Source organism: Capsicum annuum, chromosome 4 (genome assembly GCF_002878395.1).
Source record: "Capsicum annuum cultivar UCD-10X-F1 chromosome 4, UCD10Xv1.1, whole genome shotgun sequence".
NCBI classification, from domain to species: domain Eukaryota; kingdom Viridiplantae; phylum Streptophyta; class Magnoliopsida; order Solanales; family Solanaceae; genus Capsicum; species Capsicum annuum.
The window spans coordinates 219,959,366-219,984,969 of record NC_061114.1 but is presented as its reverse complement, the minus strand read 5'-3'; the positions used below and the strand labels follow the sequence as shown (position 1 = coordinate 219,984,969).

At 33.5% G+C, this 25,604-nt stretch overlaps 1 protein-coding gene across 1 annotated transcript; it reads right to left on the bottom strand.

Moving 5' to 3' along the window:
• Nucleotides 1–140: 140 nt before the first annotated feature.
• On the bottom strand, nt 141–2,020 carry LOC124897759 (serine carboxypeptidase-like 13). Its single transcript, XM_047411108.1, has 2 exons — nt 1,731–2,020; nt 141–452 (listed from the first exon to the last, which is right to left on the bottom strand). The coding sequence occupies exons 1-2, from the start codon at nt 1,859–1,861 to the stop codon at nt 290–292; spliced, it is 294 nt and encodes a 97-aa protein (XP_047267064.1). The 5' UTR covers nt 1,862–2,020; the 3' UTR covers nt 141–289.
• Nucleotides 2,021–25,604: the final 23,584 nt, after the last annotated feature.

Below are 25,604 nucleotides of genomic sequence, written 5' to 3'. Positions count from 1 at the left end.
CAACATACAATAGATAGCAGCGGACATCAAACAAGAAACTACCAGAGCAAGGGCAACAAGACCATGAACTCTTACTAGAATGGACACACTCCTATCTCCTAATCTTCTACCTTAATTCGTGTTCTGCATACCTTATTATCTAAGATCATGTCCTTTGTAAATGACAACTACGTCATGTCTTGTCTAATCACCTCTCCCAAATTTTTACAATTTTTACTAGGTTACCGATAAACATTTATCATATACCTTTATCTTTTCTAAAAGATTATTACAACGTTAATCATAGAACCTAAACGTACGACATACCAAACTCATAGGTAATGGCAGATAAAGAAGAGCAACCAGGGCCTCCAACGAACCAAACTATAAGAGGGTCTGATTCTGGATTTGACTCCGACTTAATAAAATAGTAAAATAGTTGTATATCTTCAGAATCACCAACTCCAACATACCTGGAATCACCAATTCAAAAAATTCCATTTTACAAAAAATGCAAAACTAAACCATAATAATATGTACATGATCAAATTCCCAGCAGAAACAACAAACATATCTGGAGGGGGCACAGTAATCTGCTGACTACCTAGTTGTGGTCTTAAACATGTTACGTGGATAGTTAAAACTAAGAAATTGCTAAAAGGTTAACACAGACAAATTAAAATGGAGGGATTGGTAATATTCTCAAAAGAGGAAACTATAAACATAGAGGGTGTGTTTGGTACAAGGAAAACATTTTTCAGAAAATGTTTTCCAGTTTTATTATGTTTGGTTGGCTTACATATTTTGAAAAATGTTATTCAAACCAACTTATTTTCCTTAAATATGAGAAAAATGACTTCCTTTAAAAAAGTAATCAAAATATTTTTCAAAACTCTCTTTCAACATAACTTTAAAGTTAAAATGTTCATACAATTCTCAAAATCATCTATCCTGCCCTAATACCCTATCACCCCGACACAACATCTACCCCACCCTACGCCCTACCCCACCTCTACCCCCACCTCCAAAATTCAATTGTTTTAAAAAGTATTTCAAAATTTTTTCTTAATCTATCCCCTACCCCTACCCCTACGCACCCCTTCCAAAAATAATATCTACATTTTATTAAAAAATTTAAATTTCTCTTATCCCACACTCCTACCCTCCCTCCACCCCCCCCCCACCCACCCCCCCCCCCCTCCCCCCCCTCCCCCCTCCCCCCCCCCCCCACCTAAAAAAAAAAAAAAAAATTAAATTTATTTTTTAAAAATTTTCAATTTTTTTCTTTCCTCTTCCCCCTTACTCCCCTATCCTGCCCCCAGCTCCTACTACCCCCTTCCCCCTCCCCGCCAATTTTTTTAGTCTTTTTTTTAACAAAAAAAATAATAAAACTTTTTCTTATCCCACCCCTGCTGCCTATTCTGACACCCCCATCCACCCGTCTATCAATCCATTTCCCATAAACGGATTTAATTTTTTAAATTTATTTTTCAAAAAAAAATTCTAAAATATATTTTTATGCTTTAGCTAAACACTAAAATATATTTTTTGAAAAATATTTTTTCATTAACAACCAAATACTAAAAAATATTTTTTGAAAAATATTTTTCATCTATTAACCAAACATAAAAAAATAAATAAGAAATCAACTTATTTTTCTAGGAAAATATTTTCTAGGAACATATTTTCCTGCGTACCAAACACACCAGAGTAAAACTAAAATAGACTTTATTTACGGTTTAACTTCTCACCCAGTTTCAAGTTCAAAAGGAAGGGGCCCTTCAAATCCTGGAAGAAACTTCACTGATGAACCAGCTGCTGCTGCATGATTTGCTACAACAATAAGTAAAAACAAATAGTAACATAGCTCTGTTATCGACATATTTCTTATCCAACTGACTGTTTTTTTTAATAGCCAAGTTAGGAGTAGAATATGTACTATGGTTTGTTTTGACTTGACACGAGTTTAGAAAATAAAAAAGATTTTTAAACTTGTAATCTTAAAAAGTTGAACTAAAAAGTTTTTTTTTCAAAACAAAAGGAGTACTACACTACTGCTATATATATAAGAGTCAAGGTAGCAGGTCGTCACATGCATGCTTCCCAGCTATACAAGGGTAATTTGGTCACTTGTTGTTTTATTATATTCATGCTATTTCTAATTTTACATACTTTTATTTATAGAGTAAAAACATAATTATCCCTGATGTTGGTCGAGTTTTGCAAAAAGATACCTAAACTTTATTACCCTACGATTCTTCTTTATTTCATTGCAAATACATCATTTTTCATTGAATCTTAATTACAACAAAAAGAGTGAGTATACGCACTAATCAGGTGCTGCCACATGTTAAATACGTTTAATTTCATATTTTTTTAATAATTTTTTTTATTTAATTTAACATCCCACCCCTCTTCCCCCACTCAAACCCATTCAGCAACTGCCGTCTCCCGCGTCCAGCAGCTCCCCTCCACCCCCAGCCCCACCCCCACCCTCATTCAGCACCCCACCCCCCATCCAACACCCCCACCCCATCAGCTCTCCCCCTAACCCCCACTTCGTCAGCATTTTCGTCCAGTTTTTTTTTCCTTTGTTCAAATCACTTCAAAAAATAATTTTATGATTGAATTGAGTTTTAAATATAGTTAAATGATATGATTTAACTGAAAATAGAGCTTTAATGATATGATTTAGAAAAAAAAAAAAAACTTTAATGGTGATACTGTGTTGAAGAGTTTTAATGGTGTTAAAGAAGACATTGTGTTGAAGAAGAAATGATGGGTAGTTAAATGATATGATTTAATTGTAAAATAGAGTTTTAATGAATGATTTAAAAAAAAACTTCAATGGACGAGTTTTAATGGTGATTTTGTGTTGAAAAAGAAAGGGTGGGTGGTTTGGGGGTGCAGAGGGGGTAGGGATAATTTTAAAAAATAAATAAATATTTTTTTAAAAAGAATATAAATTATATATCAATTATTTTACACGTGACAACTTTTAATTGATCAAAAAGTCAAATTTGAGCCCTTTCACGCACCTGTGGCGCATGTATACATGCAGAGGGTCAAAATGATATGTTTGCAACGGAATAAAGAAGAATCGCAAGGTAATAGGTCGAAGTTAAAGTTTAAGTGTCTTTTTACAAATCTCAGACAAGATCAGGGAGGTAATTATGTATTTTCTCTTGTTTATAATAACTAAACGAGATCTGAATGTTGAATGTTAGAATACATTTATAGCATCATCTTTCTATAGTTGCCATGAAAGTTTTGGACAAACACAATCACTATAGAGAGATTTGAGTATCAAGCTATCATTTAACTTTCTCCATATTATATTAAAAGTGTCAAAAGACTTAAAAATATATTTTTTTACCTTTCATCAAAAATTTATAATAAGTTTATTAAAATTAAATTCTAAACAAGTTCAATGTCCAAGAAATTTTGATCCACAAAAATAGGGAAAAAGAAAGGCAAAGGATCCCTTCCATATAAAATAGGCTTGATTGATATTGTCCTAAAATTACGGTATAAGTACGGTAAGAAATATCACAAGAATTAATACCCCTCCATCTCAAATTATTCATCCCAATTTTCTTAATTTGATTTTTCATTTTATTTGTCTTTTTTCATTAATCAAGAAGAGATAAATTTTTTTTTCCATGTTTCACCCTTTGCATTAATTACTTTTTCTTCAAATTAAAATGTAAACATCATTTAATAAGGGTACTATGGTAAACTAGTCATGTTATTAATTATTTTTCTTAATCAATGTATCATCTTAATTTGGGACTGATAATTTAGAGGAGTGCTATATAGTTTCATTTGTTGATAGAATACTATGATAAACTAGCCATATTATTAATTATTTTTCTTAATCAATATATCATCTCAATTTGGGAGTCGTTCAAAGAGCCCTTCTTTCTATTCTTATACATGTTATTAATTATTTTTCTTAATTAATGTATTATCTCAATTTGGACTGCGGGTAATTTGAAATGGAGGAAGTACTGGTAGGAGATTAATTTAGGGTAAAAGTGTCTCTCTTCATTTGTTGATAGAATCACAGTTGTAATACATATATGATTTTTGTAATAATAAGCCAATTAAAATTTATTGTACTTGGCCACTATATTTTTCTCTATATAAATGACTCAACCTATAATTTTTTTTTTATTCGGTGTTCGGTACCCATATTGAAGCCTGATTAATTTGAATTCGCGCCGCGTAGGACCCCATTCGGGGGGGAAGCGCTCCGTAACAGAATTTTCTCTGTACCCAGGATCGAATACTCGACCTCTGATGAAGGGTGGAACAATCTCATCCACTGCACCACAACCCATGTTGATGCTCAACCTACAAATATGAATTCAAGAAATAGGTTTTATAGTTTTTTAGTTTCGTTATTTCGATGTTGTCATATCATTACTACATAGTAGGAGTATAAATTTACTTCCCTATTATTATTCCTTTAATCTCTCTTTTCCTTTTCTTCCCTTTCGCTCTTGGCCTTTATAAGTATTACTATTATTTAATTTATCTTATTTTTCATTCTCAATTTTTCTTAAGTTTTGAGTTTTTGTGCTTGAAGTTTATTTTGAGCCTTTTGTCTTTGTTTCTTATGAGTCATTATAAGTAGTAGATTTTAATTTATATATGTTACGAAAGCAATATCATAGTTTTAACGGTAACATTATTCGTAAATTGTTTAGCATTCGATGTATCGAATGTAGTAAAAGGTAAATCATATTCATTCTCTAAGCTTTTTATTCGTATTAATTTATTAAAATTTTCATAATTTTTTATGCGATCTGTTAATATTTTATGAATTATAAAAGAGAGCGTGTATTCAGTTATATTATTTCTATAATAATGAAAATGAATTATATATGTCGGTTTGTGTGTGCTCTGTGTCTTGTGAATTGAATGAAACTTATTGATGTAAGAATTTGAGTCTAGTTTTTGGAGCTTATTTTTTAATCTTAATGTAATTAGTGGAAAGATGATTTTTGAGAGACAAAAAGAAATAGATTATTTGAATGGTCAATTACCACAAGTTGAGTGATCATGCAATCAACTCCATAATAAATGTGATCGAGAGCATTAAACTTTAGTAACAAACAACTCTACAAGATAAGAAAATATTTTTTTAAAAAAAAATTCACTCAAAATACTATGATTGTCCCATGTTCAAATGTCACTGTTATTACAAATATATTGTGATTTAGAAGTGTCTCTTGTCCCTTTATTTCTATTAATTTTGGGAAAGAACGTGTAAGGAATAAATATACTCAGTGAGAGAGCAGAGGTCATTCTTAAATTTAAATCCCAAACATTGAATGTGGCTATGTGATGACATCATTTGCAATACTGTATTCTTTCAATTTCAAAATAAATAAATTATTGAGCTATTTTTCAATGTTCAAAATAAATGAATTGTTCATTCTTCAAGAGACATGTTGGAAATTTCTTCTAATTTTATTATTTCATTTAATGAGGTTCTTAAGTACTTCACATTTTCTAGAAGTGTAATTTAAGGACAATTAAAAGGGTAATAGTGGAAAGTAATCTACAATTTATGTCCTAAAAAATTTTCCTTAAGGGATGTGTAATAATTCAATTATTTTGAAATCGAGGGAGTGTCATGTATTTGAAATAAATGTGTGACACACGTTTTCATAGATTAATTATCTTAAATATGTCATGTGCAAAATTAGAATTAAAAAGTTGTTAAGAAAAAAATACTCTTTTTAAAATGAAGTAAAAAAAAATAGATTAAATAAATTGAAACCGAGGGAGCAAAATACTTGCTAAAGTAAGGACATATCATTCGCATCACACTTATGAACATGCATAGTTATTTGATTTTGGGGCTTTTTTAAGTTGTGTTTGAGCAAAATTGGAAGAAAAAAAAACATATTTTTCTAAAAATATTTTATTTTCAAATATTGTGCGTTAACTTTTTTTTGCTTGATATATAATTTTAAAAATATTTGAAATGTGCCATAAAAATAATTAATCCTCTTATAAGATATACCTCTCCATCATTTGTCTCTATAAGGCTTTTGAAGCTTTGATTGTTAAAAATGTCAAAAAAAAAAAGTGTGATTTGAAAAACTTTTTATGAATTGTATAGTAAGAAGTTTAAATTATATTAGTTATAAATTTTAGATATAAGTTTATATTTATGCATATAATATTTTACAAGTTATGTTTCTCGCCATTAAAGAATTAATGCTTTGCTAGAAATAAGCTTGACTCTGAATGACAAGAATTAAAGATCAGGGCAGCTCTACAGGCTTACAAGGCAAGTTGTCTTAGTCCTCCAAATTTGAGAGTCTCATTTTTTTGAGCTAATAATATGTTATAATTATTTTTTTGAAAAAAAAATATTGAATATTATTTATAAAATATAAATTTTTTATATATGAGCAAAGAATTATAAAGTTTGATAAATCTACAATATTATGTCTGAAAAAAAGATTAAATGGCTAGCTATAATAAACCTCATGAAAAAACACAATTAAGGTTTAAGGCCTCTATTCAGATTTCACTTTAGATCACTTTGAGCCGACTCTATTAAAGATCAAGTTCATCTAAAAAACAAAAAATTAAAGACCATATATTTTAAAGGATAAATCGTACAATTTCTACAACAAAAATTGGGTTTGGTTTAGTAGTCACGGGTTACTCATATCTGTGTCAACTCATTTTCATGGGGTCTCAAAAAACTGAGACAAAAAGGGACCACTAAGGTGAAAAATAAAAATCAAACAATGAGACAAAGTATATAATCTTAAATTTTTTGAGCCAGTGGATGTAATTAAAACACGTTTTTGAATTTTTCTCACGTTTTTCCTATGGGGAGGGGATTCACCTCTTAAAAAAATTATTTGATATCTCAAAAATAAATGAATATAATATCTATAACTATTATGGTAATAGTTACGTTAATTTTTATGTGACAATTTGTGTGAGATGTTTATAGAATTTATATATTTACTTATTTAAGTTTATTCAAGTTTAAGGTAAAGATGTCAAACGGGTCGGGTCGGGCCAACTCAGAATCGGCCCTTCCATTTTAACCGGATTGAGGGCCGATTAAGAGCCGGTTTTGACGTTAGCTGGGCCGGGTCGGGCCAAATAGTTAAAAAATTAAAACCCACCCTAACCCGGCCCACTTAACCCAACCCGGTCAAACCCACCAAAACCCGATCAAACCCGGTTAAAAACCGGTCAAACCCGTTTAAAAAATAAATAAAAAATCCAATATACATTATATACACTCCAATATACACTATATACACTCCAATATACAATATATATTTTTAAAAAAATATATAAACAATTACACATATATACGTACCATTCAATATATAATTATATACTATACGTACTACTTTAAATAAAACATATGCTATAATAGTATAATATATATATATATACACTACAATATATATATATATATATATATATATATACTAATTTATAAAACATATACACATGTATACGTTAAATATATACTACTTTAGAAGATATATACACATATATATGCACCATTCAATATATATGTACTACTTTAAATAAAATATATACTACAATATACATATATATATATACAACAATATGTATATACATATAGTTACATACTAATTTATAAAACATATACACTTGTATATTTTAAAGATATACGTCTATAGAAGATATATACACACATATACGCACCATTCAATATATATGTACTACTTTAAAAAAAGTATATACTACAATATATATACTAATTTATAAAACATAAAGTAATGTATACGTTAAATATACACATCTATAGAAGATCTATTCACATATATACACTCTCTTCTATGTATATGTAATACTTTAAATCAAATATACTATAATATATATACATTACAATATATATTTGTATAGTTATATACTAATTTATAAAACATATACACATGTATACGTTAAATATACACGTCTATAGAAGATCTATTCACATATATACACTCTATTATATGTATACGCACCATTCAATGTATATATACTACTACTTATAAAATATACTACAATATATATATACATTACAATATGTATAGATATACTTATATACTAATTTATAAAACATATACATATGTATACGTTAAATATACACTTCTATAGAAGATATATACACGTGTATAGGCACCATTCAATGTATATATACTACTACTTATAAAATATACTACATTATATATACATTACAATATATATAGATATACTTATATACTAATTTATAAAATATATACACATGTATACGTTAAATATACACTTCTATAGAAGATATATGCACAAATATACAAAACATATGCTACTTAATACAATAAATTAATAATATTTGGTAGTAAATTAATAATATATTAGAAGTAAGTTTTTAATTTAAAGTAGAAAACTAGAAATTCAATTTAAAATTTTAAATCGTTAAATGAAAAAAAATAAAAAACAAGGACTAAGGAGTGAATGAATTTGGGAAATTTTATTGATTGCAAAATGATCCAAAATTTATAATTTACATGAATGAAAAACCTATAAATTATGCATCATTTTTTACAACTCATTCATGTTAATATTAATGGGAACTTGCATAGGATAGTTGAAGTCAACGGGGGCAAAATCATGCATTGGACTTGATTTTGCTGAGTTCTCCCGTGAAGTCATAATTTCTTCAAGTTTCAGCTTGTCGCTCGGCTCCGGTTCCATTCCTTGGTTTCTTCTTTCCGCTCTAATCTAATCTCTGAGGCAAACTAGAACATTCATTGCATTGCTTCCCAATGAGTGTCGGTTGTCTCCAAGCTACTGTCGTCCCTGACTAAAGGCGCTCTCTGATGCAACGGTTGACATTGGAACATCAAGATATCTCTAGCTAATCTTGAAAGCACAGGATATTGTGTTTCATTACTCCTCCACCAATCCAACATGTTGATCCATCGTCTGCGATCCTCTGGTGCCGTCCGAAGATAATATTTCAGCTCTTCCCGATAAGTTGATGTGTAAGTTCTCTCATCAACACTGTTCCAATAATTTAAATCATAAAACGAATCAGAAAAATCACTATGTGCCAGCATTTTAGAAGATGATGGCTCCTCAGGAGGATGAGGAGCGAAAGTTGGAGTGATATTTGTAGGTACGACTAATCAAATAAATTAGCATAGTGATTATATAATTTTTCTATGTAATCTTTTGCATCAGCCGTAGCCGTCTACAAATCAGGTTGTACTTGTTCAAAATCATGGTTAATATTTATTTCTAAGTTAGTATAAATAAGAGTACTAAAGTGACACATATGATTATATTTCATGCACGTATTTAGCATAGCACCAACCAAGTAAATAGGGGGAATCGGGAAAAAATATTTTTTAAATTTCGTAAACATGGCGCCAACAATTTCTTTATAACCTTCTTTATTTTTATATTCTTTGAGCAAACCAAAAATATCGGCTATATATGCCAAAATATTACAAACAGTAGGATAATAAGCACTGAAAAATTCAACCGTAGCTACATAAAATTTTTCTAAAAACTTAACAAGATCATTAATTACAACCCAATCAGAATTATGTAGCATGCAATCAGCAGAATCAGCAAATGAACCGCAATGTTGGTTAAAAGCTAGTGTAATAGAAATTCTATATTTATAACAAGTTTTTAAAAATTCATACGTAGAATTCCATCTAGTATCAATTTCCTCAGGCATCAAAATCGGTGTAAGTCCATTTTCTTGACATTTAACTTTAAATTCTCTAATTCTCGATCTACGATTATTTCCTTGAATAAAACCAACAGCAAGAAGAATTTTTTCAATATAACACTCAAAAAAGTCAAGACCAACTTTTACAATTAAATTATATATATGACATGCACACTTAATATGAAAAATTTCAGGCAAGGGCGGAGATAGCGTAGATTTTATTTTCGTTATAGCAGTCTTGTTGTTAGAAGCATTATCAAAAACAATACATAAAATTTTATTTTCGATACCATAATATCCGACAATTTTAACAATAGAATCAACAATAAATTGTCCAGTATGTTTACGATCTTCATCATATAAAAAAGCAACAATACGTTTTTGCATCACGAAATTACTATCCATCCAATGACAAGTAACGGTTAAATAATCATTTTTATTTACAGCACGACCAAGATCAGAAGTTAGGGACAGTCTACATTGAATATTTTTTAACAATGTTGATAAATAAAAACAATATTGTGAATGGAGTCTAAAAATATCAGACCGACAAGCAGTTCTAGGAATACCGTTAAACATAGGATTATAAATTGCTTGTATATAACGAATAAAGGCATCAGAAGAAGGAAAACTAAAAGGCAAACAATCCACAGCTACCATTTTAGCTATTTCTTCCCTGTCCCTCAATTTATTATACTTCTTCGCTACGTGACCGGTTGCTGGGTCCATTCTAGTTTGCGTTGACCCACCAACATCCCCACCACCTTTTGCAATATTTAACTCTCTTTTGTGATCTTCAGCTACATGTCTCATTAACGTACCCGTACCCCCTTGCTTGCCTCCACTTCTATGCTTATATGTTTGTTGACAAATATTGCATTGCACCTCAATATCTGATATACGTTCAAAAAATTGCCATGCAATACTAGTTCTTTTACGAGGTTTTGGGGCACTGGGAGGACGGGAAGGGAGATTAACTGATTCAGATCTAACGTTAGCATCTCCTACTGCGGGTGTCTGAGCAATATTTTCATTATCTTCGTCTAAATTAACCGCATCTACTTCATTTTCTTCTTCTATACTGTAATTTTCCTGAGCTTCTACATAATCCATATTGTGAGCACCTGCACCTATTTCTTCCTCGAAAGATGTACCAAGTGGTACCGGAGGCGAAGGCACACGGGTATATCTACTACTTGAACTACCTCTACCGCTAGTAATTCGCTTTTTACTACCACTACCGCTTCCGGGATAAAAATTTTTAACACCTTTAGTAACGAGGTTTCTTAATTTATCCACAATATAAATTAAATTAAACTAAAAATATTCAAAATACACAAATATAATAAAATTAAATATTAAACAATTAATACAATAAATAATAATTAAACGTAAGAGATGGAACGACAATACCAAATTTTAAAAGTATCCGAAGATTGCGACTTTAGAAACTTTCGCTCGTACTTTGTAAACGAAAAATTAAAAAATTAAAGTGAACACTTTAAGAAATTAAATATATTGAATATTTGAGAATTGAGAATTGAGATTTGAGAGAGAATGAAATTTGAGAGAGTGAAAAATTGTGTGAAAAATGATTTAAAGTTGTAGGGTATTTATAGATTTTTTTTTTGGGATTAAAAAATATTTTTTAAAGTTTTTTTTTTTTTAATAAATGGGCCCAAACTAGTCGTTTGGACCCAAAAACGGCTATATAGCCGTTGGGCCAACGACTAGTTTGGCCCAAAATCCAAAATATCTTTTTTTTTTTAATTTTTCGGTCGGGCCGGGCCGGTTAACCGGTGGACCTGGATCGGGCTTGGTCCGGGCCGGGTTAGCCAGGCCCATTTTAACAAAATAACCGGCTCGGGACCCGGAACCCTAAAGCCCTAGGGCTTACCAGGCCGGGTCAAACCGGGCCGAGTTAGGTACTAGGGCCGGGTCGGGCAGGATTGGCCCAGCCCACTTGACACCCCTAGTTTAAGGATTTGTTTGATCATAAAAATAAAAAAAAATTCACTTTCACGATTCAAAATAGGACCGTAATGACAGCTATCTAACTCTCCATGATAGGTAAGCCAAACTCAACTCCAAACATAACATTCAATATATGAAAATGGAAGAGTATAAGAATAGAATAAAAACCCAAATAATCTTCACAGCACATTAATAGAGTAGTATAGTTATAATCAAAACGTACATAATTTCAGATCTGATTGTCACTAATACAAGCCACTAAATAAAGAAGTCAAAGTGAAGCCAGAGTATCTCAAAATTTGAAAAATGCATAAAAAAAAGAGTAGGAGAGATTTTAGGAGTCTCTGAAGTCAATAGCAACTACCTCGAATTTTCAAAGATGCTAACACAAAAGACATTATAGGAATCAGTGTCCAGAGGTTGTCGGATCGGTACCTGCAGTAAGGTGCAGAAAAAGTAAGGGTGAGTAACCATGTGTACTCAACAAGTATCGTCGATCGATCCTAATTTAAAGTGATGACGAGTAACACCATGTCAACTATCTAAAATAATAATACAACCTGCACTCAGGAAAGCCATCCATAATCTAACTGAATAATCAAGTCTAATAGTCATACGAATATTATAACACGATTCAAGAAAATCCTTAATACAGTGAAATCAGGTAACAGATATTCAAATATCTAATAAATAACACAAAGTTAACAAACACACCTTACTCAATTTGAACCAGGAATGAATGAATGCGGTGCACTGCAATGCATATGCTATGTATACATCTATCGAGCAATGGCTTCACGATCAAGATCCATGGGGGACTTGCAAGATCCATGTGTTGTGCAGGCGTGCACTCCGATCACAATAAATATGTATGCAGAATGCATTTTGATTTTAATAAATAAATAAATAATTTGTACAGGCGTGCACTCCAGTTCCATGTGAAATGCAATGCATGATGTGCAGGTGTGCAACTTCGATCCCAAATCAATAATAAAGTGAAGCAAAGCATACTTCATGTCTTAAGCCATATCAGATATAGATTTCAAAAATTAACTCAATCAAGTTAGAGTATTCTCATTAGCTAGTATTCTCAGCAAATCATTTACCATAGCAAATCAGTCTGTCGGACTAACATATAAGGAAATTAATTTTAAACATGCAATTAATTTATTTTAACCCCTTAATTAACATTGGATCTGCATAGATGCTCGTCACTTCACATATACGGGACTCTCATTCCCCATTACTTCCATTACACATAACTAACATATAAGCATTTCAAAGAAAAAAACAGTCCAAGAAAGTCTCAACTTGTCTTAAAAGATAACCCGTGAAGTAAACCCCAAAATTGAAAAAATTAGGTGAAAGCGTTATCCTCCTGAATCGCCTCCGAACAAGCCTAATCAAGTCAAATATAAAATTTTGGATTCATGAATTTTTACTTTTAAAAATTTTAGACTTAAAACTTGAATTGTATCATAATTATAATTATAAAGACGATAAGAAAATAATACTGAAATTCTCAAATTCTGAAACAAAATAATGAAAAAGTGTGTGAGGACTATTTTCTGATGCATTAAAACCAACCATGCACCTATCCTATAAACAATTAGTAGTATAATGATTGGTAATTATTATCATTTCATTACATTATGATTATACTAGTTTATAAAAGCATGAAAATTATTAAACATAAAGGAAATGAGTAACATTTTACTTATTTACGTCTACTGCTAATGCACCATTCTTAACGTTAATGGGGACAAAAGTATTGCTAATCATACTATTGATTTTCTTAGCCTTAATAGGGACTGTTAGGTACTATGTAGTTTTGATGATTGACAAACTGACACATGAATGAAATATGTTACTTGAGCTGGTCCACGCATAGGAAAGCAGATTTTCAGTTTCACTGATAGATGCAGACAAGATTGCTTAAAGACAGGAACGACTAAGCAAGCCTAATTTTGATATACTCAAGTTACTGATCATGTGGGGAATATAACAAGTTGAATTTGATTCAAACACTTAATGATAAGGGAAAACAAGTTGAGTTGAAAAAGGAGTCCTACGTGAAGAAGGAGTTTCACTTTTGAGTATATCCTGAAGAATCCTATGTGTGGGAGGAGAAAGATTCTGATAAATAAACATGTGCTGATTTAAAGAGTTGGAATTTTACTACAACACTAAGGAGACAAGAGTTGGAATTGAAGAAGGAGTCTCACTTAAAGTAGAACTCTATGCAATGAGAGTCCTGATTAAAAGAGGAGTTTGAAATAAAGAATGCCTCTTTGAAGAGCTGTACTTAAATAGAAGATGCATCAGTTAGAATAACTTATGCACTTACAAAACAGAAAAGCACAATCGACAGATTGACTTCATGAAGTGCTACTCAATCACTGAAGAAACACATTGAAGAACCTGATCCTAAGTATAGAATCCAGCTAAGCGTTTTAGTGTTGATTTTTAGAGTTGTTCATTGTGTTTGAACTATTGATGTAATATTAGTTTCAGTGAGTTATAAAGTAAACTAGGAGCTAGTCTTCGAGTTGGGAAAAACTCAGAGATTTTGGGAACGCATACCTTGGGAGGTGTGTGTGTAGTTAGAAATTAGAGTTTATAATTCCTAGTCGTTGTGTTAAAGGAATTAGAGTTTATAATTCCTATTTGTTGGTTACAAGAGTTTTGTAATCAGTCGTTGTTGAGGGTCAGAGTTATTTAGTGAAGTTGGTGTTAAATCCTGTAGAGGTGCAGGTCGTGATTTTTTACACCTTTTTGAGACGGGTGTTTTTCACGTAAAAATTATTGTGTTCTTTACTTACTGTTTTACTACTTTCCTAGAACACGTCAGGCTACCCGTTCCATCCATAGGTAACTCTTACGTTAAATTCATTGATCAGTAGGGCACAAATTCTTAACAAGTGGTATCAGAGCGAGGTTGTCTTAAAAAGGGATAGCACCTAAGAGACAAAGATCAATATGATGAATTCCGCACCACCTACTGGTCATAGTGAAGGTCAAACCACTATTATACCTCCACTCTTTGATGGTTCTCACTTTATTTGGTGGAAAGCTAGGATGGAAATGTTTATTCAAGGAGAAGACTACGAGTTATGGGACAGGATCACTGATGGTCCTACTATTCCAATGAGTTTAGAAGATGGTGAATAGGTCAAGAAAGTAAGAAGTGAGTTTATTGCTGATGACTTAGTGGCATTAAAGAAAAATGCTAAGGCTAAGAACATCTTAGTCTGTGGACTAGGACCAGTTGAATACAACAGAGTGTCAAACTGTACCTTTGCTAAGTAAATCTGGGATGCACTGGTCAATGTACATAAGGGTACCTCTCAGGTAAGAAAATTTAGATTTGTTCTTCTCTTTACTGAATATGAAGCTTTTAAGATGAAGGAGACTGAAACCTTGCATAAAATAATGACAAGGATTACATCCTTGACAAATGAGTTGAGTTCTTTGGGAAAAGTCATCACTGTTGAGGAACAAGTTGAAAAGGTGTTGAGGGTGCTACCAAAATCAAAATGGAATGTTAAAGTGATTGCTATTAGGGAGGCAAATAAGGATCTCACAGGTATGACACTAGATGAACTAGTAGGGAATTTGAGAACTTATGAAATGAAAATTGATGGAACTAAAGAGCTAGCAGCCCCTGAGGATATCTTAGCTCTGAAGGCATCTGACAGTGATGAATAAATTGAACTTGATGAAAAACAAGTTGCCTTTATAGCTAAGAACTTCAACAAATTCTTCAAAAAGAAGAAGGGAACAGGTAGCAAGAAATGGTCCAATGACAATCCAAATGGATGCTATAAGTGTGGTAAGACTGATCATCAGAACAGGGATTGTCCTGTCTGGGAAATAGAATGGAGAAAGGAAAGGGCTGAAAAGAAATTAAAAGAAAAAAATAAAAAAAGAGAAGAATATGCAATGGTAGCAGCTTGTGGATCTGACTCAGATGATGATGAAGTTGATGAAACAACACTCATGGCTCTTAGAGATTCAGACTTGGAGGAAGAAACTGATGCTTTGAGGTAATTATACTTGAACTTAAAGAAAAGTTGCATTTATTTTTTGAAAAAACTTATTTTCTTAATGAGTGCTCTAATTAATGATTTCCAAGAATTAACTTCTGATAGGATGATTTATTCAACAATCTTACAAGTCTCAAGTTTGATTTTATTGATCTAGAAACTTTTAAGAACACTGTTGAAAAGGAAAACTGGACTCTTAAGGAACAGGTTAGCAGACTTGATTCATCAAACCTGGCCCTCAAATCTGAAATCTTGAAACTGACTCTTTCTGAAAAAAAAAAAAGGTCAAAAGTCAGGAACAAGAAAAAATTGATTCAGAATTTACTAAGATTAAACATGAATACTTTTTTGATATATTAATTTTAGTATAACGAATGGTCAGTAGTAGAGTTTTTCAACTTCATCATTAACTTTATCTTGTATGTTAAACTCTTAATTTTCTAAAGATTAAGAATCTAAATCATTCTTTTATGACTTATGAAAAAGCTCTCAATGCTGGAGTTTTCAAGACTGATTCGCTACTCAAACTTCTTATTTTTTTTTTCATGCTAATGAATTGGTTAAAAAAAAAATCTTAGTGTATTTAAATAAAGCATTACCGAAATATGCAACTTAAGACCTTATAAGAGTTTCTTTTATTTTTATTTTTGTTTCAAGGCAAATATTATCAACTTTATTCTAAGAAAGACAAATAAGTGTAAATTCAAGACACACATATCTTGATCGGCTAGGTGATTAATTTATTATTAGTCTATCTTTATTATTATTACTAAATCATGTTTGGGGTCTTCCTGTTATGCTCCATCTTTCACGTTAAAATATCTAAACAATATTTTATATCTCAAATAAACAAAGCTAATTTATTATCTCATAATAGTAAACAAGCCACTTTTTTCTTTACATGATAGGAATAAACATATTATCGTTTGGGATCAAATACATTATCTTTCAAGTAATGATAACCTTCTAAATCTCAAAGGGAAAATTATGTTGTGGGGGGCAGGGGTTACATGCAAAATAATTAAGTGTCCCACTGACAACTATTAAAATGGTAGTACTAATATTTAAGTAAACATAGCATGTTGCATTAGCCAACAATGATGACGATTAAAAGTTTATAACCATTTCTTTTATTTATTTTCTTTCCCATTCTTTTATTTCTATTCTGCTTCTCTTCTAATTTATTGTTTTGTCTCATTTTTCATTTTGTTTACTATTTATTCTTAAAATCTTATTTTTCTATATATAGTATGAGTATCATCATATAGTAGAAAATTTAAATGCATAAAATTAACAAAGAGCGTGTTAAACATCAAATCTATGCGTAAAATATGAGTGATTCGTAACTTAAACATATAGATCACATCAAGAATAAAGACTAACATAATTAATCAACCACACATATTAAATAACGTAACAAATCATCTAGACAACTTTATTTATAATTTGATTTACAATAAAACTTATAAAAATAAAAGTGTTCGATCGAATGGGAACCTGTGTGGTAGCAAAGCTAAAGTAAAAGTAAGAATGCCTTCACCAAAAACTCAAAATAGGGACGTTAAATCAAATTCCAATCTACAAACTATTTTAGAAAACTCTCTTTTTCACTGCTTGTTTCTTTTTTTTTTCTTTCTTTACTGTTTTTGCTTTTCCTGTCTTTTTCCGTTCTGTTTTTATTTTTCTACATCTCTGTGTCTTCTTCTTCTTGTTTTTCAATGTCCTCCCTTTTTTTTTGTGTTGTGGGTTATATAATGGGCATGTGTAGTGGTTACGCGAGTGTGTGGGTGCATGGGGAGTTGAGGAAGTAATGGGAGAGATATAGGTATTAGTGGGGTGTTGGGTAGTTTCGGATTTGACTCTATTATTATTATTATTTTTAATTAATAACTTAAATAAAATAAAAACGATAACATTTATTTAAAACTAATAAACTATGGATACATTAAGTAGTTAGTATTAGAAATATGTCTAAGGAAATATTAATATCACTAGATTACTTGTTTAAAATTTAAAAGAAGAAAATAAATATAGTTTAAAGAATTCTTTTTTTAAAATAAATAATAATAAAAAACTTATTTAAAAATGTGACTCTATGTTTTTGTAGTTTTCAAAAATTTTAAAATAAACTTTGTAAAAATAAGGTGAAATCAGAATATCTAATTTAGATTAGAAATAATTAATATATATATATATACACATATATATATATAATATTAAGCACTAAAATGACATAAAACATTCAGTTTGGTCAAAAATTAGGTGTTTACAGTCGGTTCAAGTGCAAGAAATCTAGGTAAAAAAAAAGAATAAAACAATGAAGAAAATATAACAGCTAACAAGGGGATTGTGTAAAATGTACACAAAACAACAACAACAACAACAATAAAATAGTGCGAATAATTGAAATACAATAAAAAAGACTGTAATGGATATTACAAGCAGGTACTACAATACTATAGGTAGTGCAATGATAAACGCAACAAGCCTAAGGCTCCATTTTTTTTTTAAGATTCAGACGTCTGAATCTGAATGCAAATCTGAATGATTAAAATGTTGTCTCTAGATCTGAAAACTGAATGATTAATACTGTTTGTTTTTCAACATCTAATGTATAAAAAAATCATTTGTATACATAATAAAATAAAAAATACAATTCAAATAAAAAATAATTATATTAATAAAAATATGTAATTTAATACAACAAAATTATTATTATTTGATTGAGAAAAATATTTATGTTTGTGAGTGATAGTGGAGATGACTTATAATGGTGGTTGTAGTGAAAATGATTGATGTTAGTGATTAATAATCTTGGTAGTGATAATTGTGATGGTTGGTATTATAGTGACTGTTATGATAGTGGCGATTGATGGTGGTGGTTGCTGTTGTGATGTGACGTTTCTTGATGTTAGTAGTTTAAGGTGTTGATTATGTTGACTGAAACATGAATGCATGATGATTGAAGATGTGTTGGTGCTAGTTAGACATGTTATTTATTGTGATGGTGGAGATGGTTGTTAGTAGAGATAAATTGTAGCGATGGTACTGGTTGAAGTGGTGGTAGAGGTGGCATTACTAGTGACAATGATGGTGGCGGCCAAAGAATGTGTAGAGGTTGTGATGTATTAGTGGTAGTTAGTGATGGTGCTAGTTATGATAGATAAGTTAGTTGGTAGTAGGGATTGACCGATAGTGGTTGCAGATTATGGTGCTGTTGACGGCCGTGGTGGCAGTGAATATAATTAGAATAAAAGAGGTAGTAGGTATGGTAGCGGTTGACAATTGTGGTTGGTAGCAGTATTTTTTGTCAATTGTGGAGGTTGTTGTTGTTGTTGGTGGGTGATGGTTGATAATGGTGACGGTGGTAGAGGTGGTTAGTGGTGGTGATTGCTGATTATGAATAGAGTGGTGAATATTATCCAACACCAGAATATCCCTTCAGACCTATTAAGACTTAGTTCTAGATCTAAATGATTAACACCTATTCAGAGTTAAAATCTTAGTAAAAAAAATACACTTAATGGTCTGAAGTCTGAACTATTCAGATTTAGAACTCTATTAAGTGCAAACAAATCAGGCCTAAATCCTTGAAAAGCAAGAACACTCCTCCCCCACTAACCTTCTACTCTAATACGCGTCTCTCACTTCCTTTTATCTAAGATCATGTCCTCAGTAATATAAAGTTGTGTCATGTCCTGTCTAACCACCTTTTCCAACCAATACTTCTTCGGCCTACCTATATCTCTCCTCGTACCTACTATATCCAACCTCTCAAACCTCCTCACTAGGTAATTGTACCTTAGCTCTTCACATTTCCAAACAATCTTATCTTGCTTCCCTCGTTTTGTCTACCACGGGGGCTGCTCCCACCTTATCTCAAATAAAATCAGTCTTAATGTTATGGCACTTAGTATGTGATACAAAAGTGAGTGTGTATCAAGAGAGTCAAGCCAACACAAGAACACAAGAATAACAAGATGAACAACAACAATGCTAGTGAATCGAAATAGGCCACACACGGCTTCACTAGACTTCAAGGTTTACAAAAATGACAAGATGATAGAGATTACAATAACAACAACAAGAGCAACAAAGTGGCATCAACTATAGTGAATCGAAAATAGCCCCACACGGCTTCATTATGTTACCACACAAACAACAAGATTACAAAATTAAAGATAGTAACTTGGCATACAATATTCAAGAATCTAAGAACCCTAAAAACATGAAAGGACCCTAAGATTAAAGAATATTATCACCAAGCTCTTACTTGGATCAAGAGGAACTCAATGACCTCAAGATCCTAGTTTCTAACCAAGATTCAACCCAAGTGTCACTCCAATTGGGAACTTCGGTTTTGAGCTTCTCCAATGGAAGAGAAAAGTTCAAAATATTACAAGTCTTGTGTTCTCAAAATATCATGAATGAACTACTACAAGACTAGCCCTAACAAATGACTTATATAGTCAATTACAAAGGAGGGACAAAAGATCAAAATACCCTTGGCATTAAGTGGGTGGGTTTAGGGTGTTTTGTTGGGCCTCTTCACATTTTTATAAGTATAGGCCCTTGGATGGGCTCACAAGGGCCTCACACAAGGCCAAGGATGTGAACAAGGCTTGGAGTCGTTGCAACTCACGTGCTTGGCTTCGTGTGAAAGGTCTCGACCTAGGAATTCTCGTATCATCATCTCCATCTTGAAGGAAATTTATCCTCAAATTCGGATCATTGCCATCCTCCACCGTGTCCATCCGAGAGAGGTCACACACGTTGAAAGTGTTGTGCACTTGATATTCCAGGGGTAGATCCATCTTGTAGGCGTTGTCGTTGATCCTTTCTAATACTTGGAATGGGACATCACGCCGCGGCATCAACTTAGCATTCCTTTTAGATGGGAATCTATCCTTCCTTAGGTGCACCCATACCCAATCTCCCGTTTCAAGAATGAGCTTTTTTCTTCCTTTATTGGTTCGCCTTGCAACTTCTTGGTTTTTCTTCTCCAACCGCAACCTCACCTTCTCATGTAGCTTCTTCATGGACTCGGCCCGTTCGCTTCCATCTAATCTTATTACAAGATCACTTAGCAAAGGGGTTTAATCCAAAGGGGTAAGGGGGTTTATGCCGTATACACACTCAAAGGGTGTCATCCTCGTGCTTAAGTGTATAACACGATTATAAGCAAACTCAATCAACGGTAAGTGCTCCTCCTAAGAAGTCATTTTTCCCTTAACCATGGACCGAAGCATAGACCCTAAGGTCCTATTTACTACTTTTGTTTGGCCATCGGTTTGTAGGTGGCATGAAGTCGAAAACAACAACTTAGTACTGAGCCTACCCCACATGGACTTCCAAAAGTGGCTTAGGAATTTAGAATCCCTATCACTCACTATGATCCTCGGAACATCATGAAGTCTTGCAATATTATCAATGAACAAAGAGGCTACACTAGGCGCATCATCACATTTAGAACAAGGAATAAAGTGAGCCATCTTGGAAAATTGATCCACCACGACAAAAATACTATACCGCCCCCTTTTAGTTCTAGTTAAGGACAACAGGGTGTACAATCCGTGGGTTTAGAGCCGTGACTTGGCTCCTTTGCACTCAACACATTGGCGGCAAATCCGAGCCACATCCTTGTGCATTCTAGGCCAATAAAATTGTTCTTCCAAAATTTCGAGGGTCTTCTCGACCCCAGAATAGCCCATTAGACCGCTATTGTGTGCTTTCCTCACAAACAATTCTCTCCACGAACTTGAGGGAACACACAATCGTCTACCCTTAAATAAGTATCCATCAAATTTGGTATAAGAATGGGAACCCCTATCCATAAACCACCTATCCCTATCCAACTCTTTACTTTCCCTATAGATAGGAGCGAAGTGAGGGTCCTCGGGATATAAAGACTTGAGGCTTTCAAACCCTATCAACTTAGATGACAAAGTAGACACAAGCACATGTTTTCGGGACAAAGCATCGGCAACCACATTGTCTTTATCCTTCTTGTAATGAATAACATAAGGAAAAGTTTCAAGAAATTCAATCCATTTGGCATGCCGCCAGTTAAGCTTGTCTTGTTCCCGTAGATGCTTCAAGGATTTATAATCCATTCAGATCATGAATTCTTTAGGCCACAAATAATGTTGCCAAGTGGCCAAGGCTCTAATCAAGGCATACAACTCTAAATCATATGTAGAGTAGTTTAGAGTTGCTCCTTTGAGTATTTCACTAAAGTAGGCAATAGGCTTCAATTCTTGCATTAAAACTGCACCTATGCCGACTTTGCTAGCGTCACATTCGACCTTAAAAGTCTTGTCAAAATTCGACAATTATAGCAAAGGGGTTAAGATTAGCATAGCTTTCAAGTCCTCGAAGGCCTTAGCTTGTTCATTTCCCCACTTAAAAGGTTGATCCTTTTTAATCACTTCGATCAAGGGGGCAGCAATAGTGCTACATCCTTTGACAAAACGTCTATAAAAACTAGCCAACCCATGGAAGCTTCTCACTTTACCTATGGTTTTGGGGGTTGGCCAATTTTTAATGGCATCAATCTTAGATTCATCCACTTCGACCCCTCTTGAGCTCACCACAAACCCAAGAAATACAACCTCATGGACACCAAAAGAATATTTTTCTAGATTGGCATATAACTTCTCTTTTCGGAGGATATCAAACATACATTGTAAATGCTTTACATGCTCATCTAAGGACTTACTATACACCAACACATCATCAAAGTAAACAACAACAAACTTTTCGATAAATGGATTCATCGCATAATTCATTAGCCTCATGAAAGTACTTGGAGCATTTGTTAGGCAGAATGGCATAACCATCAATCATAGAGACCGAATTTGGTCTTGAAGGCGGTTTTCCATTCATCATCCGGTTGCATACGAATTTGGTGATAGTCACTCCTTAAATCAATTTTAGAAAACAAACACGAACCATTCAATTCATCAAGCATATCATCTAGCTTAGGAATAGGGTGATGATATTTTACCGTTATCTTATTGATGGCTCGACAATCAACACACATATGCCAAGTCCCGTCTTTCTTGGGCACTAATAGCACCGGGACCGCACAAGGGCTCATACTCTCCTTGATATACCCTTTGTTGAGGAGTTCCTCAACTTGGCGTTGCAATTCCTTGGTATCCATCGGGTTGCTCCTATAAGCCGGTTTGTTGGGCAATTATGAACCTGGCACAAAATCTATTTGATGCTCAATTCTACAAAGTGGGGGCAATTCTTATGGTAATTCCTTCAGGAAGACATCTTCGTAATCCTACACAACATGAGAAATAGGAGGAGAAATGGAAATGTTAGTGGGGTTACTATTAAAACAATGATCCAAGAGGAGCATCAGAGTGTCCTCGTCATGATCCACAAATAGTTATTTCCTCCTAGACATCATCACCACACTCCTTTTCCCTTTAGAAATTAGGGGCTCCTCGGTTTCTCCTACTCTCTCACTCTTGGATTCCCTTTTTTCCCCTTACTCTCGGCCTTCTTTCCCTTCTTCCTCAATTCCCGTATCTCTTGGTGTAATTCATTCACTTGGGAAGGCAATAATGGATGAAGAGTGACCTTTTGGCCATCCTTGTCAAGTGTATATCGATTGGACCTTTCATCATGTTTGGTCAACCTATCGTATTGCCAAGGCCTTCCTAACAACAAGTTATAAGCTTGCATTGGTGTCACATCATAAAGCACCTCGTCATGGTAGTTGGCTACCTTAAAATGTATTACGCATTGCCTTGTGACCTTTAACTCACGACCTACCATTGTAAATTGTAAGGACTAGTGTGAGGTGTAGTCGGCAATTTCAAGAAGTTCACCATTACAACACTAACCACATTCGCATAACTTCCACTATCTATCACCATAGTTCACACACTTACCTTTACAAGATATTTAGTATGGAATAGATTCTCCCGTTGGCTAGGATCATCTATCTCCTTACTAATTATGGCATGCCTCACTACAAGGTTTGGAACCACACACTCTTCTTCTTGCGAATATGCATCCTCACAATCATCATCATCATCATGTTGCTCATTTTTGGGTTCCTCTCCATCTTGAGGCTTGGCCTCATTCTTTTCATTTTTAAGACGCACTTCCTCACCAAGGTAATACAATCTCCTACCCCTTAGATTTATGTCCCCAACCTTGGCACTTGAAATATTGGAACCCCTTAGGATTAGGATACTTGTGATACTCTTACCTTGGTGGATATTTTTGCATTGACTTGGCCTCGAGTTTCCTTGTAGTGGTGGGTTGGTCTTTGTTTTTGTGCCAACCCGTAGTGGAGGAAGCAACCTCCTTACCCCTCGGCCAACCCGAGAATGCTTGACCCTTGGCTTTGTAACTTATTCTTTCCTTAAGTTATATTTCAATCTCAACAGCCACTTGAAAGATGCCTTCAACGGTATCAAATTTATGGAGAGTCAAGTGAGTAGCAATCTCCTTATTCAACCCACACTTAAATCGAATGATGTCATGGCCGATTTATTCTCCCCGATGGTCAATCTTTAATATGAGTTGTTGAAACTTATCATAATATGCCATAACACTTCGATTCCCTTGTCGCAAGTTGTACAACCTCATAAGCAACTCATGACGATAACTTTTGGGAAGGTACCATTGCCTCATTAGATACCTTAACCAAAACCATGGTGGTGGTTGCCCATCTATCAACTCGTTGACAAATCGCTTGATGTATTCCCACCAAGTGTTAGCATATCCTTCAAAGTGGGTTATGGCATAACAACTTTTCTTCTCCTCCAAAATATCATTCACTTAGAATACCTTGTCACACGCCGATTCCCAAGAGAGATATCTCGGGGTCACTTTCACCCTTAAATAAAGGTAGACTCAATTTGATGGTATTGATGCCCACGTCTCTCTCTAGGTGTCGGTTTTCCTTTTCTCCATACCCTCGGTATCTCCTTGAATCCACACGACCCTCTCTCATCTCCTCCTCCCTCATGTAGGCATCGTCAAAGGCTCCATACCCTTCATAATCCCCTCTACCATATTCCTCAAGGTGGATGGGATGGTTTTGGACATTTGGAACTTAATTCAGAGGAATTGGATTTTGTGAAGGTGGTGGTCTTTGGTTTAGTGAAGCTTGGAAAGGGGGGTTCGGGTTTTGTGGAGGCATTTGATGTCTGAGTACCTCTTGTGAAACTTAAGGAGTTTGGGAATGGGTTGGTCTATTGGAGTCTCGATTTAGAATGTTATGAGTGGTTTAGCTTGTGGCATTTAGGGGAGCTAGTGAAGAAATGTGCAATTGTGGCCATGTTTCGGGAGTAACGGTGGCGGAGGAATTTCTATCATGTCCACTTGATGAAACATTTCAAGAAGTAGAAGGACGAGAGTTCCTTTGACTCTCCACTTGTTCTAACCTTCCACTAATAGTCGTCACTTCTCCCCTTATGGCTCCCACTTCCGTACTCAATCTTTCAAGAGCTCGGGTCATAGCCTCAAAAGTGATCCTTATATTCTCCATTTCATTAGAATCCACGGTTTGAGTCATGGTTCCCTCCATTGTCAAGGTATCACCTACAAAAACAACAAACAAGTTAGTTAAAATCCCTCTTCTCACTCACACTCTTTCGGTTCACTCAAACTCGAGCTCCACAAGTGTTGTAGATTGGCTAGTTGAATCCTTAAGGTATGAGTATGCTCTTGTCCGGAGTGGATTTTTGTTGGAAACTCAATGAATTCTCGTCGGACTATAGCCAAGAGTTACAACGTATTCAAATGACAAAAGCACACAAACAAATGTTGAAACGAACACAAAGCTTCAAAGGACTAATTAACAAACTAGTAGGAATGTACTAGGTTGTCAATTAGTGTTCGAACCAACAAAC